A 14,830-nucleotide genomic window follows, 5' to 3' on the forward strand; every position below is an offset into this window, starting at 1 on the left:
GTATTTTTCGCTATACTTGTCCTTCAAGGAACGTCCGTTAAAGACGAAGATATAAACACAGCAGAAGCTGTTTCTGACGTCAGAGAAATAACTGAGACTCCTATAAATACGTCCCAAATCATCCATAAGTTTCAGAGTACTATCGGTTTCCTTGTACTGAACATAATATATCTTTTTATCACTATGTTTCATGTAAAAGTTTTATTGGTACTTATTTTAAGTATAATTGTTATTTATGCATCAGAAGAAGTAAAATACTCTGATAAGTATGACTATATAAACGTTGATGAAATTTTGAATAATCCAAAACAAAGAGAAATTTATTACAAGTGTTTTTTGGGAACTGGACCATGTCGCACACCTGATGCTAGATTTTTTAAAGGTAACATTGAAAATATATTAAAATAATTAAAAACTCATAGAGAAGTTGATTTTTTATAATAAATGTTGAATTCTTTTATTAACTTTATTGATTTTTTTTACAGAACGTTTTCCAGAAGCAATAGTAACTAATTGTAGAAAATGTACAAAGAAACAATCTGAAAGCTTCGACAAAATAACTCTATGGTATACGACGCATGAATTAGACAAATATAATGCTATTGTTGCTGCAGCATTAAAAAAATATACAAATAAAAGCAAACAGTAAATATAAAAACTGTTATTAGATTAAAAAAAATTATCAAGAGACTGTATAAAATACTACCATGCAAAACATAATTTGATGTACACATTATTCTAGAATGTTGCCGAAAAAATTTCTATTAATTAAAGCTGGTTCTAATATCTCCTTTTATAGTAAAATGAAGTTTTTAAGGCATTAATGAATAAAAATTTGCATTATCAAAATTTCAAACTTTGATCTTTCCGTACACATTTAATCAGCAAAAAATGATTCCAAAAATTCTATTTGTTCTTCCAATCCATATTTATCTAAAATTTGATCCCAGACATCCGGCTTATTTATTTTTATGTACTTTAATATTTTTCCTGCAATTATTTTTTCTTGTGTACTACAGTTAGAACATTGGTTTTCAAAAAAATCCTTTAATATTGCTGAAAAAAATGTGACTAAATAAATTATCACTTATCAAATTACTAAATTTTAGGTGATAAATAAATGGCGTCCATATCTTACTTTTAAGATTCTGTCCTTCATTTGTGCATGGTCCTTGATCAAAAATACATTTTTTGTAACGTTGAAAAATTCTTTCATTTTTTACAACTATCGGCCAATTGTTTAAAAGAGTTGAAGAATATTGTTGGCCGAAACATATAGTATAATAAAAACTGAATGATAAAGTTAATAACAGCTTCCAGTGTTTCATTATTCGTTCCTAATTGATAAACCCGTAGTATTTCATTAACTACATATTTTAAAACGATGCGCCAATTTATGTATTTAATTTCCCCACTTAAATTACTCTCAATTATTATCGTCAAGTAAGTTATTTTGAATAATTAAAGAAACAATAAATATAATTTTGAGTTTTATGGACTCTTACATTTATCGTAATCATCGATCGTGCCGTCTGTTGATGAAAATTTTTCCTTCAGTCACGTAAGTTTTGGTTAGTAACTGTTTCAGAGTACGGTAATGACATTTTGCTGATAAATCCAAAGACAACAGTAAAATAAAAATTGAACAATTTAAATTTTTCTTTTAGCCTCATATATTAAGGCATAATAATAACTTAAGTGAGTAGTGAAATTTTTATTTTTGTCATTCAAGTCGATAAGAAATTTTTGAATAAATAAGAAAAACAAAAAAAAAGAGATAAAAATAAAAATTTCATTTATTTATTGTTTACCTATTATCATTTAATGGTAATTGATTTTCTACATTATAAAGTTCGTGCGATCATTTGATCAATATTCTTATAGAATGTATTAATAAAAATAAATTTAATAACATCAATAACATATTAAAAACAAAATATTTCTAAAATATTCAACAAATTACTGGTCCCATATATTTCTAACTACAATACAGAATTATCGATTATTTAAAATAGAAATTTGTTGAAAAGTTTGTAGAGTAGAATAAAAAAAATCACTTTATAGTTGATCATCTGATGTACCAAATTCCTGAAAATACGGATAATCTATCTATATCAAATAAGTTATATTAACGAATAAATTCCCATAATAAAGCATTTAAATAAGTGCATAAGCGTTAGTATTGATGTGATACACTAATTAAAATTATTTATTTTCTTTATTACAATATGATAATAAATGTATGTATTTTAATTTAATCCAAACTCATGAAATAAGTAACTACATCAATATTTTATAAAATTTCAACAATTTTTTCAACAAGGAACTACTGAATACTGTCAAAAGTCGTCTAGATAACGTTAGCTTGAATAATTACTAAATCAACTATTATCGTATAAAAATTTACAAAATAGTGTATAGGGATATTTATGCAGTGTGATTTTTTAAACGTGTGTTGTTCTGTGTACCTTCATCGCTGCATTAAATCCAATAGTCGCCAAAATTCCTAACCCAAACATTACAACATGTGGAAAATATTTGATTCCAGGAATTTTTGGCGTTTTGATCAATAAAAGTGATAATAGCTTTAACTTTTTATCTGAATACGGTGGATATCTAGATCTGAAATCAATAATTAACGTGTTTATCTTATAAACAAACTTATTCAAAAAAGTTGTGTATTTAAACGAATTCAATACGTACGATGCAAGCATTTCTCCAAAGCTACTAGTATCTCTAACAAGAACACCTTTCCTATGAGTGAATGTTTCATATGTCCATTTACCATGATAAGCTCCCATACCGGAACCTCCAATTCCACCAAACGGCAGTGTATCAACTTTCAATAAACACATTGATAATTCAATAAAAACAATGATTTAAGTATAATTATTATCATACAATGTCAAAAATAAATTAAGTTAAATAAAATATAACATCTTTGACTTAAACAAATATTAGTTACTGTTGTGTAATACAAAGCAGAAAAATTATGGATTAAAATAAATTATCTACTGGAGCACTTTACCTGCAAGATGCATTATAACGTCATTAATAAGTACACCACCACTAGACGTTTTTTCATTTATAAATAATAGATCTTTGAGATTTCGGCCAAATAAATATAGCGCTAAAGGCTTTTCCCTACACCATAAAATAAAACAATCCATAATAAATTATTACTATTAGTAAAATATTATATTCAATAATAGTAAGATGTAAACCATCCACAATTTTACACTAAATGATAGTTATAGATGATATTAATAAAAAGCAATATGAGTTTTAAGGATCTTATTCAATAACAGAAAATAATATTTGCCAAATTCATTTGAATGATTAAATTTCCTATATTACTTGATCATATCAATGTTAATAATCATCTATTGTTCTACAATATACTTTCGATTAAAAGATAATATAAAGTAACTACTTTGTTATTGGATGTTGTGTAAATTCAATCAATAAGATCTACTTTGAAACGAGTTAGTAAAAAATCTTTAAATGTAAAGCTGTATTGAAACTTATGATTTTAGTTATTTTATAGTACGATTAAATTATTTGAATTTGAAAATGACATAGTAATATAAAGTTATTATTTTACTGAAATACGAAATTAATATTCAAAATTTTCAAGTCGTTTATAATCATTTTTGAGGAATTGTATGTGTTTGTACATCGATGTACGTGATGTCACTGTATACAAAAAACTATCCATAAAATTTTAACCACTATCCATGAAGCTGTTTTTCTAAAAATTTTAAATTACTCCGAAATTACTGCTCAATTTCTCAAAAAAATGTCAAAAACGAGTGATGAACCATATAAACAATTAAGATTGCACTCACTCCACGATTTTTTGTACATATGACTTATATTTTTTTTAAATTTTAAATTATATATCTTCTTGTACATATATATATATATATATATATATATATATATACACAGTTAACTGTACAACATAAAATTACATTTTTAAATAAAACACAGTTAAATGATTAAATTATCAGATATATATACAGCAACGCAAATATTGTTAGTCATCATTTTTAACATATTTACATATTATAAATAATTACTTTTATCCAATAAGTTGACACCAAGCTAAATATCTATTTACAAAAAATACAAGCTACTCATAAGAGAATTTATTTATCACCAGTGGTATTAACATTATTAGTGAACTTCATCGTACAGCTTTTATCCATCCTAAACCCAAACTTACCAGCGAATTGGAAAATTGTATCGTTGTAACAAATTGAACCACTTTGTGTCTGTTTAAGAAGCAGATTACGCACTTCTTTATCCTTTGTAAATGCATATAATACGAGAGGAGAAGTTCTAAGTACAAAAATTTTGTCATAAATTCTTTCATATTATAATAGTCGAATATTTTATTTATAACAACTTTTAATTTTAAAGAATTAGTCTGTAAACTTAGCTTTATTCATTATTTTAATTAAATAAATGAATAAATTGGATCTACAGATAGTAAAAAATATAACTGTTAAAGATATCTCGTTAAAACCTATTTAAATTGATAATTATTCCATAGTAAATATAACTTATGTTAATTGATATTACTTCTGTTGTAATTGTTTACTATATATAAGTGATGATAATCGCATGATAATGAAAAAAAACCAAAATGATTAATAGAAATGATAATGAAAAAATTTGATTAGATGTTTATAGTTTCATTAAAGTGTGTGATTGTTGAATTGTTAAAGAATATTTATTAAGAAAAAATTGTGCAAATCAAATAAATAATCTACATCAAATAATAATAACTCAATTTGTTACCTGAATTAACTTACCGTTCATTTATAAATTTAATAGCCTCATATGCATTAGCAACTCTCATTATTGGTAAAATAGGTCCGAATATTTCTTGACACATTACCGGATCAGTAGGTTTAACATCTACAAGAATCGTAGGAGCAATATACCTTTCTTGAGCATCTATTTCACCACCGACTGCAATTTTACCATTTGAGGATAATAATTGCGATAGGCGTCTAATAAACAATGATATTAATGGAAATGTAGAGACATATAAAATTTTTTTAATTTTAAATATTATTATTTCTATGAAAAAAACTTACTGAAATTGAGTTTGATTAATTATACGACATAAATCTGGACTTTCTTTTGGATTATTTCCATAAAAGTCCTTAATTATTTCTTTCGCTTTTGCAACAAATTTATTTTCAACTTCCTCTGTACATAAAATATAATCTGGTGCAACACATGTTTGCCCAGCATTTATCAGTTTACCCCAAAGAACCCGTCTTGCCGCTAATTCAATGTCTGCAGTATTATCAATCCAAACTGGGCTGAAAACATAATAAAATAAAATAGGTCTGAGCACACTTTGTCTGTGTTAACACGAGGAACTTCTCATTAGTAATTGTTTATAACAAATTCCTATTGTTATAAATAATTTGTAATTGGTGAAAGTCATATTTGGTTGTGAACAATAATGTCTAGTCAATATTGACTTCATTTTCGAATAAATTTTGGTTTAAGTCGATATTTCAATCCGTTCTTGAGATGTCGAAAACGAAACAAATGCTGATATCCGTACATACATACATACGTATGTCCGTACGTACACACACATCATTCTAAAAATATGTCAGTATGCTTGCAAATATCTTGAAACGTGGAGATTTAATGAAAATTCAAATTTCACCAATTGACCCAATTTCCTAATGGGAAGCTAATAAAAGACTGTATTATGCACGAAGCAAGTTAAAAAGTCGTTTATAATAACAAGTCAACGACAACATCAGATTGAACGTTATATTCACTGACGTAGTATTCATTATTCTTTATATTATGTAAAATAAGACATGATTAGAGAAAACGTAAATGGTAGAATTAGTAATCTGATGGTAAAATATAACTTAAACGATTAGCATTTTAAATAAAAAAATTAAAATCACTGGTAAAGTGTTAAAATCATACATGCACTGTATAATAGAGTGTACTAAAACAATTTTTTTTATACTTGTATAAAAAAGTTTTACTCGTCTCAAAGAAAAATAAAATTTTTGCAAAGGTATGGTGAGAAAATAATTATTTAAATAAAAATTATTTTATTCTTACCATTTACCACCCAGTTCCAATGTAACAGGAGTAAGATATTTATTAGATGCTTCACGAACTAATTTTCCAACATGAGATGATCCTGTGTAAAATATATAGTCAAACTTTTGTTTTAAAAGTTCAGTTGTTTCAGGAACACCACCAACTACTACATGATAACAATCCTAAAAAATTCATTTTTATGTTATTGTTAAAATGAAAATTACCAAGGATTAAATAATAAACCCTAGCAGTTAGTTCTGACGTGAGAATTTTTGTCAGATTTACGTACGTCTGTTTCCGTTCTACATTAGATTGCTATTCAATATCTGATATTAAATTTCCTGATGAAAATCTTACGTCTGTCTGCTTTAGAAAAATGGCTGATACATACGTAAATAATAAACTTAAGCCGACATACGTAAGTCTGCCGTTAATTTTACATTAATTTAACTACTAGGGAATATATGAAGAAACAATCATTAATGACTGTTAAACGAATGAGGGAAATGATAACATATAAAAGATATTACTCTAAAGAAATATTAACTGTTAAGATAACTAAAAATAAAAAAATAGATTACTAATACTAATATTGTTTCACCATCAATAACTTACGGGGTCTAAATATTTGGGAAATAATTGATAAATAACTTCGGTTACAGTCGATGAAATTTCTGATGGTTTTAAAAGCACGCAATTGCCCGCAGCAATAGCTCCAATCACTGGTACAATACATAATTGAAGAGGATAATTCCATGCTCCTATCACTAATACCACACCATATGGTTCAGAATGTATTTGAGGTGAGTCTAAAATATTTGCAAAATCTTTTGAAGGCTGTAATCCAAAACATTTTAGTTAATAACTGATAAAAGTCCTTGTTTAGTTTAAAAACATGATCTCACCTTTTCTGTCGCAGACCATTCATCAATGTTCTGAAGCATATCTGTGAGTGCATTCAAAGTGAAATCTATTTCTAAACAATGATTTTCAAATTTGCTCTGAAAAAAATTGTCATCAAAGATTCTATTTTCAAATCAACATATTTATGACAAATAATAAAATATTATTTAGACATTGACAAAAATTTTGTGAATAAAGTTAAAAGTAGAAATTACAATAGAATATTGGAATAAATATATAATTAAAAAATAAAATAATCTCACTCGTCTTAAATCAGCTTTTAAAGCTGAATTTAATTTGTCCACATTATCTTCAATCATTTTTCTCAATTGTTTCAATTGATGAATTCGCCACTTTAAAGGTCTAGTTTTTCCACTTAAAAAAACATCCCTTGTTCTTTGCACCAACTTCAATTAAATAAATAATTTATATTTTATTCATTGAATTTTCAATTTGCAATTAAGTCATTAAAAACACTTACATCAGCATAATCCTGCATAGCTAATTTTCCGTTCATCATAGCTGTAATTTCAAAGACAGAAAACTAGTAATTAAATAATATATTATTTACAAAATAAAAAATGCAGTAGAATTTAATATTGCTAATGAAAATTAGTATTGGTTAAATAATGGTAAAACTTGTATTTGATAAAGATATTATCTTTTCATATTTAGATTAATTATATGAATATTTTTTTCAGTGTTAATTTTTGTTGAAAAAAATGTCTTAAAATATTGCATTTGTTGTGACGTTAAATAATATTGTAAATTTAATTAATATCATTACCATACGTTTTTGAAAAGAGAAATCACACAAAGCCGACCGTATCACTTTTTTGTATATTTTTTAATAATAAACCGACAAGATAAAGCTATCGGTCAAGAACAAGTATAGAACTGAGAAATATTCATTACTTTGTGTCTGAATGTAGATATTTTGTGTCTCAGTTTTATCTGGTCGTTTCTTTATCTTCTGAGTTCAAACTCCAAGTACAAGTGTATAAAAAACCATGTTTCATCCAGTTTTATAAATGTAATAAAAAAGGCTAACTTATATAAGGAACTAGATTATGTTTGGAGAGGAAGAAACAACTCCCACTCATTATTAATAAATTACTATATCGTATATGTAAAACGTATTTCTTTTGGAGGACTTGTTTCATTGAATTTCCAGCAGGGAGCATCAGTAGCTATTACTTTCCCTTTCCCGCTTCTTCCAATGCCAATTGCAGTTTTTCAAATATTCACAATTTAAAGAAAACATATAATCTTACTACGTTTGACTTTCTTCTTCTTTTCACTATTATCTTGCGTCATAGATTTAGTTTCACTTTAGTGCAAGCATTAATCAAAAGAAAAATACAAAGAAAAGTATCATTTTGTATATATAAATATACATATACATATATAATTAAAATAATTTGATATTTATTTATAATTAGAATATCCATATTAATTGATTAGTTTTTTAATTAATTATATTTTTTAAGCATTATAACAAAATTTATTACTAATTTTTTTACATAACAATTGAATAAAACTCAAGGATGAATATGGATATAAGATAGCTAGAAGCTACATTAATAAATGAATTTAATTAATACACAGATGAGTCCTTGAAATTTTTTTGTTGAAAAAAAATACTCAAGACATTTTTAATTAATCATAGCTTGATAGTTTAATGATAATGTTGATTAATGATAAATTATATATTTTTGATGTTTATATATTTACATGTATTTATGAATGAACGCAGAAAAAAATTGTAAATATTTATCAAATATAAAAATAAATTATTCAGTGTTATCATTTTGATGATAAAATTATATATTTTAGATAGTAAATAATAATTTATAATATATCTTTTTCTGGTACTTTTTTTCGTTTACACTTAAAATTATAATTTATGCAATGTAATATTTTTTTTAATGCATAATTCCCAATTGACATCACTTTTTTAAGACATAAATTTTATACTCAATTTCGAATCAATTTTTTGATTCGATTCAATGACTAAAAAAAGACAATTTCTTTAAGAAAAAAACATAAAAATAATATAAATCTATTACGGAAAAACAATACACGAATTAAATATCATTGTATAAAATATTATTTAATTATTTATTCAACTAAATTGACGTATTTAATAATAAATTGAAAAGAATTAAAATTATTTTGATAACTACTCATCCAAGCATATTTACACGTAACGATTATCGTATAAATAAAACGAATGACATACTAAATTACGTAAAAATTCATTAATTGATTTTAAAGAAAAAAATAAATAAAATAGTACTTTCAATACCTAAGAAAGAAAAATTGTTTCTAATTATGAATAAGTCTCCTATCCTGAATTGAAGACAAAAGTATCAACTACATAACTTGAGATTGACTGTTGGTTTTCCATAGATTTATCTGTTCGTTCATTATTTTGTAAAATTTAAACTTAATACTTCAAATTTTACCTGAATTTGATGTTTGTTCTTCTGGTTCTATATTTATTTTACAAACTTCTGAGTGAGCAGCTTGGTTTCTTTCGCCTTTGTCAGCGTTCATGTCTATTATTATTTCAGTCTAAAAAATAAAATTAATTACTAATCAATTCAATCATTTACTTTGTATGTTTTAGCTCAATATTTTATGTATATATACAATTTTTAATAAATTAAAAAAAAAATGAGTTTGTTATAGAAATGTATTGCTAATCTCATAGACTTACTGCAAAAATAATATTATTACTATCAGAATCAACATTAAGTAACTGTTATTTATAAAAGTTGTAAGAAAACTGACTGAACATTTATAAAGAGAGGAAGTGAATCCACTACATTCAAAGAGTAATCCTTAACTATTAACGTAGTATGTTTATTCACGCATTCCTTGTTTGAAGGATTTACAATAAACTCAATGAACTGGTTTACTCGAAGGTCATCGAATGGAAACCAGTTAAGAGTGTACCGAAAATAAATGAAACTAAAAAGTAAAGATAAAGTAGAATATACATACCATGTTTTCTTGTACGTACAATTTCTTCAACCAACTCAACCACTTTCAATAACTTGTTGAGAAAAGATCTCCTTTTTTCTCAATAATGTTATATAGATTAAAGAAAACGATTTATTCGACTACAATAATTTATTTCAATTGATGATGACACTATATTCCAAATGATAATTACGTTTAACCGTTTAGCTCTTTAATGCCATATAAGTTTGATTTCGACTCTAGCTATAATACGATCTTTGATAAAAAGCGCAGTTTCATCGTGATACCAAAATTAGCATAACCAGCTTGTATTTGTATGATTTTACATTCATCAAAAAAGAATATTCATTTTTACGAACCCTAGTAAAAGTTTTTACAATAGAACGAGTGTATTATGTGTATTTGTTTTTAATTTTTTTTATGATAAATGTTAATTTTTGTATTCAACAATTAAATATGAAAATAAATAATACTATTAAAATACAAAAATATTATGTCCTTTTAAAAATAATAATAATAATAATACATTTTTATTATTTCAAGTATAGAAAATTTAATTAATAGAAGAACTGTATCAAAAAGAATCAATGCATTCATGAATATTCGCATTATTTATAAATATTAAAAATAAGTATATATTTAATTTTTCATATTTTATATTTCTTAATTTTTAACGTGATAACAATAACATTACTAATAAAAAAAAAATAGGTCTGAGCACACTTTGTTTGTGCTAACATGACGAACTTCCCATTAGTAATTGTTTATAACAAATTCATATTGTTATAAACAATGCGTAATTGTTAAGAGTCATATTTGGTTGTGAACAATAATGTCTAGTCAACATCGACTTTATTTTCAAATGAAATTGTTATTGTTTGGCTTAAAAGTATTTTAAATAGCTTATCTTTTCATTTTTTTATTAGTTATTTTATTATAAAAAAAAATAGCTCTACCGAATTCTTTCAAATTTCACTCAGATCTTCTTTATTATAATATCTTTCGAATTAATTTTGGTTGAAGTCGATATCTCAATTCGTTCTTGAGATATCGAAAACGAAAAAATGTTGACGTCCGTACATACATACATACACACACACATCATTCTAAAAATATGTCAGTATGCTTGCAAATATCTTGAAACGTGGAGATTTAATGAAAATTCAAATTTCAGCAATCGACCCAATTACAATAACTTCCTAATGGGAAGTTAATAAAGTATTTTTAAGGCACATAGATAGCAATAATATTGATAATATAAACAATTGTTTTTGTAATGGGCATCATCCAAAATATAAAAATATTTGTATTTTTTATAATTAAAAAAGTCGTCAACATTTAATATAAAAAATTAATACCAGTTTTTGAACCGTTCAACAGCACGTTTCCACTGATTTATTACTGATTGATATTCATTTTTTCTAGTTTCATTGGGTTTAAAGATAGTTTTAATTTGTCTTAAATTATATAATTCTTTTTTATCATTCCAGATTCCTGAAAGAAAAAATTAATATAAAATTTAAAAAATAATCGGCTCAACGTTATATATCTTGCATATTTTTATGATCGATTCAAGTTCTCACCAGATTGTAAACCAGAAAGGATAGTAATTCCCAAAATGGACATTTCAGAACTTACTGCTCGTTCTACCAAAAGCCCAGTCAAATCTGCTAATAATTGAAGGACGAAATCATTTTGAGAAACACCTCCATCGACTCTAGATATCGAAAAATAGATGTTCATTTTTTACAATCATGTATTAATTAACAGAAATTTAATTATTAATTATTATTATTATTATTATTATTATTATTATTATTATTATTATTATTATTATTATTATTATTATTATGAACTTTAATTTACCGAATTGTTGTATAATTTTGTCGAATTTCACTACGTAATGTTTCGTACAAAAGTACTATTCTAAAAACTAGGCTTTCTAAGATAGCACGAACCATATGAGCTTTAGTTGATGTTGGCTTTAATCCGAGAAATCCAGCGGTAGCAGTTTGATCATTTATTGGTGCCTTCATAAAAAATTATCGATAATCAGTTATTTGTTTAGATAATAATAAAAAATAGTAACAAGATAAATTGAAAAAATATATTCAAGCAACATTATTTTAAATATGACGAAATAAAGATTAAAAAAATTTTTTAAAGAGATCAATTACAAGTATTATTTACATGTTCTAATCACCTGTAATCCGCTAAATGCTGGTATGAAAAAAACTCCATCTGAATCTCTTACAGATTCTGCTAGATATACTGTCTCTTCAGGATTTTTTATCATTCCTAATGGAATGCATTTATTATTAATACATGTCAAGAGATAAAATAAATACACAGACAGTTAAACAGTAATTGCGCTAATGTAAAAACTTCATATTAACCTGAACATTTTGCCCATTCAATAATACTTCCAGTATCATTAGAAGCTCCTTCTGCCATATAAACTAGTTCTGATCCTATCTTCCAAGCAACAAGAGGATACAAACCAGCAACAGATGCATGTGGCTCACTACCAGTGTTAACATTTAAAAATGTTCCAGTACCCATTGTTATTTTGAGATCTCCAACATCAAAGCAACCAGAACCAAATAAAGAAGCTGCTTGATCAGCCATCTAAAATGTATAAAAATTTAATAGCAATTAATATTAATATATTGATACTAATATTATGTAATTTTTTCAACTGACGCAGCAGGTGATAGGAATTTCAACCCCAAAAATTTCTTTAGGAATATTGCCAAAGTTTCCAGCAGAATCTATTACTTCTGGGAACATTGTAGATGGAATTTTAAAAAGATTAATTGCCCAATTTGCCCAACTCATCGTGAAAGGATCAAATAGTCCTGTTGCTGATGCACTAGAGACATCAGAAATATGTTTTCCTATACAAATACATAAGTTATTTTTTATACGTAAAAGTAATTAAAAACTTTTATAATGCTCATGTAATTTTTACCAGTCAATTTATACAAAATCCAACTATCAATTCCACCAAACACAGCTTTTCCATTTTCAGCTGCTTCCTTTAAACCTGGTACGTGATCTAAAGCCCACATTAAACGCAAGGTCATCTGTAAGTATTCAGTCATCTGATTAATATTCACTAATGTCATATTCGGAAACTTTGATATTACTGTTAATATTTATATTTCGATTTTCGCTTTCAAATCAAAAACAAATTAAATATTTAAACATTTACCAATTAAATATAATAAACTGTAAAGAAAAAAAAACTTTTCTAAATTATAAAATAAAAATTTACCTGTGTATTCATAAGCTTGAAGACACTTCCAGCTAAAAATCTCTTATTTCGTGAAAAAGTATAAAGAATATGAGAACCCATTCTTAAACTTTTCATCGTTAATGAAGAGTTCCACTCTTTTACTAAAGAATCCGCTCTTAAATCCTTCCATGTTATAAATCTGTAAAAAAAATATATCAAAATATTTTGTAATCACTAAAAAATAATTGAAAAAACAATTTCAAGTAATAAATATATATAAATATCTAGATACATTGATATATGTATAAAACATACTTGTGATAATTTTTGCCTGTCTCGTAATTCCAGCAAATGAAACTACCACGTTGAGTTGAAATACCAACACTAGCAATTGAATAGACATCAACTTTGCTCTCTGGAATTGATAAAAAATTTGAGTGAAACTACATTAAATATTTATTTTACTTTTATTTTAATCGAAGAATTACAATTAGAAATAGAAAATAACTAAATAAAATTCTTTAAAAACACTTCAAATCATTAATCAATTATATTTATTTAATTATTACTTACCCTGCACAGCTGTTTTTAATACTCTGAGAATGGTATTCCAGAGCTGATCAGGATCGATTTCCACATGAGCAAATTTTGGATAAAGAAGTTCAACCTTTTAAATCCCAGCAAAAAAATTTCATTCCAAAATATTGTTAATTGATATTAGATTCGTTTTGTATCAGAAACAACTTCGCATAATAAAAATCTACTGAATGACTTAAATATTAAAAATAAAGTTGTTATTAAATAAATAAAAACACGCTAAAATTTTTTCATCAGAGTTATTAGTAAATTCAAAATAATTTTTATTATTTTAATTAACTGATTAGACAGGGTAACTGTATTAAATTTTCCAAATAGTGAATAATGAAAATAAATATATCTTAATATTGTATGTAAATTATTGAAAATTGTATCAAGCTTATTGGTAAATTTTATATTTTAATTCTAATATAAACGAATAATAATAAGATATAAAAATGATATGATTTCCAAACCTTTTTTGTTGCAGTAGAAAGTGTTTCAACACTTTCATTCAAAACATGACACCGAACAGTTGTCGTTCCCACATCAAGTGCAAGAATATGTCTCATATCAACCAAATAATAAAATAATATAAATGTCAATAAAATATTATTTATAAAATATCTCAAATATCAGCTGCTCGATTGTCGAACGACAGCTTTACTATCTAACGTATACATGAGTGTTACAAGTTGTAAGAGAATTGTTATGCCCCACCGCCACATGATAAAACTTGAGAATGAACTGGGAGAGATTAAAGTGATTCATTTATGTTTTGAATTAAAACAAAATGGCTATCAAACTAACAGAATAACATTTTTTTGATAATTAATTTTTTAGAGTAATTTACGATTCCTTGTCTGTACTCTAGCCACTCATGAAAAAATTAATTTACCACATATTGCACATGCGCTTTCATTTCATCCAATAAATTTCATCATTGCTTATAGTATATTATATATACTTTTATATTCCTATGCAATTAAAGAGAATTGATCAACTACAAAAAAAAACATTATATTAAAA

At 25.5% G+C, this 14,830-nt stretch overlaps 3 protein-coding genes across 9 annotated transcripts; 1 reads left to right on the forward strand and 2 right to left on the reverse strand.

Annotated features, from left to right (window-relative positions):
* The first annotated feature begins 123 nt into the window (after positions 1 to 123).
* On the forward strand, positions 124 to 849 carry LOC118064646 (ejaculatory bulb-specific protein 3-like). Its single transcript, XM_035079393.1, has 2 exons — positions 124 to 382; positions 486 to 849. Exons 1-2 carry the CDS (start codon positions 184 to 186, stop codon positions 647 to 649), a joined length of 363 nt encoding a protein of 120 aa, XP_034935284.1. The 5' UTR covers positions 124 to 183; the 3' UTR covers positions 650 to 849.
* Positions 850 to 1,778: 929 nt separating this feature from the next.
* On the reverse strand, positions 1,779 to 10,392 carry Aldh-III (Aldehyde dehydrogenase type III). Of its 6 annotated transcripts, none has more exons than XM_035079387.1 (13): positions 10,009 to 10,392; positions 9,468 to 9,576; positions 7,481 to 7,521; positions 7,263 to 7,406; positions 7,002 to 7,097; positions 6,712 to 6,933; positions 6,115 to 6,278; positions 5,109 to 5,339; positions 4,821 to 5,021; positions 3,029 to 3,144; positions 2,704 to 2,839; positions 2,469 to 2,622; positions 1,779 to 2,088 (listed from the first exon to the last, which is right to left on the reverse strand). In XM_035079387.1, the coding sequence occupies exons 1-13, from the start codon at positions 10,009 to 10,011 to the stop codon at positions 2,059 to 2,061; spliced, it is 1,647 nt and encodes a 548-aa protein (XP_034935278.1). In that variant the 5' UTR covers positions 10,012 to 10,392; the 3' UTR covers positions 1,779 to 2,058. The 6 variants fall into 6 exon arrangements, with proteins under 6 accessions (XP_034935278.1, XP_034935277.1, XP_034935279.1 ...); XM_035079386.1 differs by lacking the exon at positions 3,029 to 3,144 and adding an exon at positions 4,229 to 4,344; XM_035079388.1 differs by lacking the exons at positions 3,029 to 3,144; positions 10,009 to 10,392 and adding exons at positions 4,229 to 4,344; positions 9,722 to 9,871.
* An 829-nt stretch (positions 10,393 to 11,221) lies between these two features.
* LOC118064726 (putative glycerol kinase 5) lies at positions 11,222 to 14,719 on the reverse strand. Of its 2 annotated transcripts, none has more exons than XM_035079539.1 (11): positions 14,278 to 14,719; positions 13,799 to 13,841; positions 13,541 to 13,640; positions 13,265 to 13,424; positions 12,959 to 13,073; positions 12,691 to 12,884; positions 12,384 to 12,615; positions 12,191 to 12,285; positions 11,854 to 12,017; positions 11,571 to 11,704; positions 11,222 to 11,481 (listed from the first exon to the last, which is right to left on the reverse strand). In XM_035079539.1, exons 1-11 carry the CDS (start codon positions 14,371 to 14,373, stop codon positions 11,339 to 11,341), a joined length of 1,476 nt encoding a protein of 491 aa, XP_034935430.1. In that variant the 5' UTR covers positions 14,374 to 14,719; the 3' UTR covers positions 11,222 to 11,338. The 2 variants fall into 2 exon arrangements, with proteins under 2 accessions (XP_034935430.1, XP_034935429.1); XM_035079538.1 differs by having other exon boundaries at positions 13,799 to 13,892; positions 14,278 to 14,373.
* Between the last annotated feature and the right edge of the window lie 111 nt (positions 14,720 to 14,830).

The sequence above is a fragment of the Chelonus insularis genome, unplaced genomic scaffold (genome assembly GCF_013357705.1).
Source record: "Chelonus insularis isolate UGA/USDA-ARS -01 unplaced genomic scaffold, ASM1335770v1 contig_24_pilon, whole genome shotgun sequence".
Classification (NCBI taxonomy): domain Eukaryota; kingdom Metazoa; phylum Arthropoda; class Insecta; order Hymenoptera; family Braconidae; genus Chelonus; species Chelonus insularis.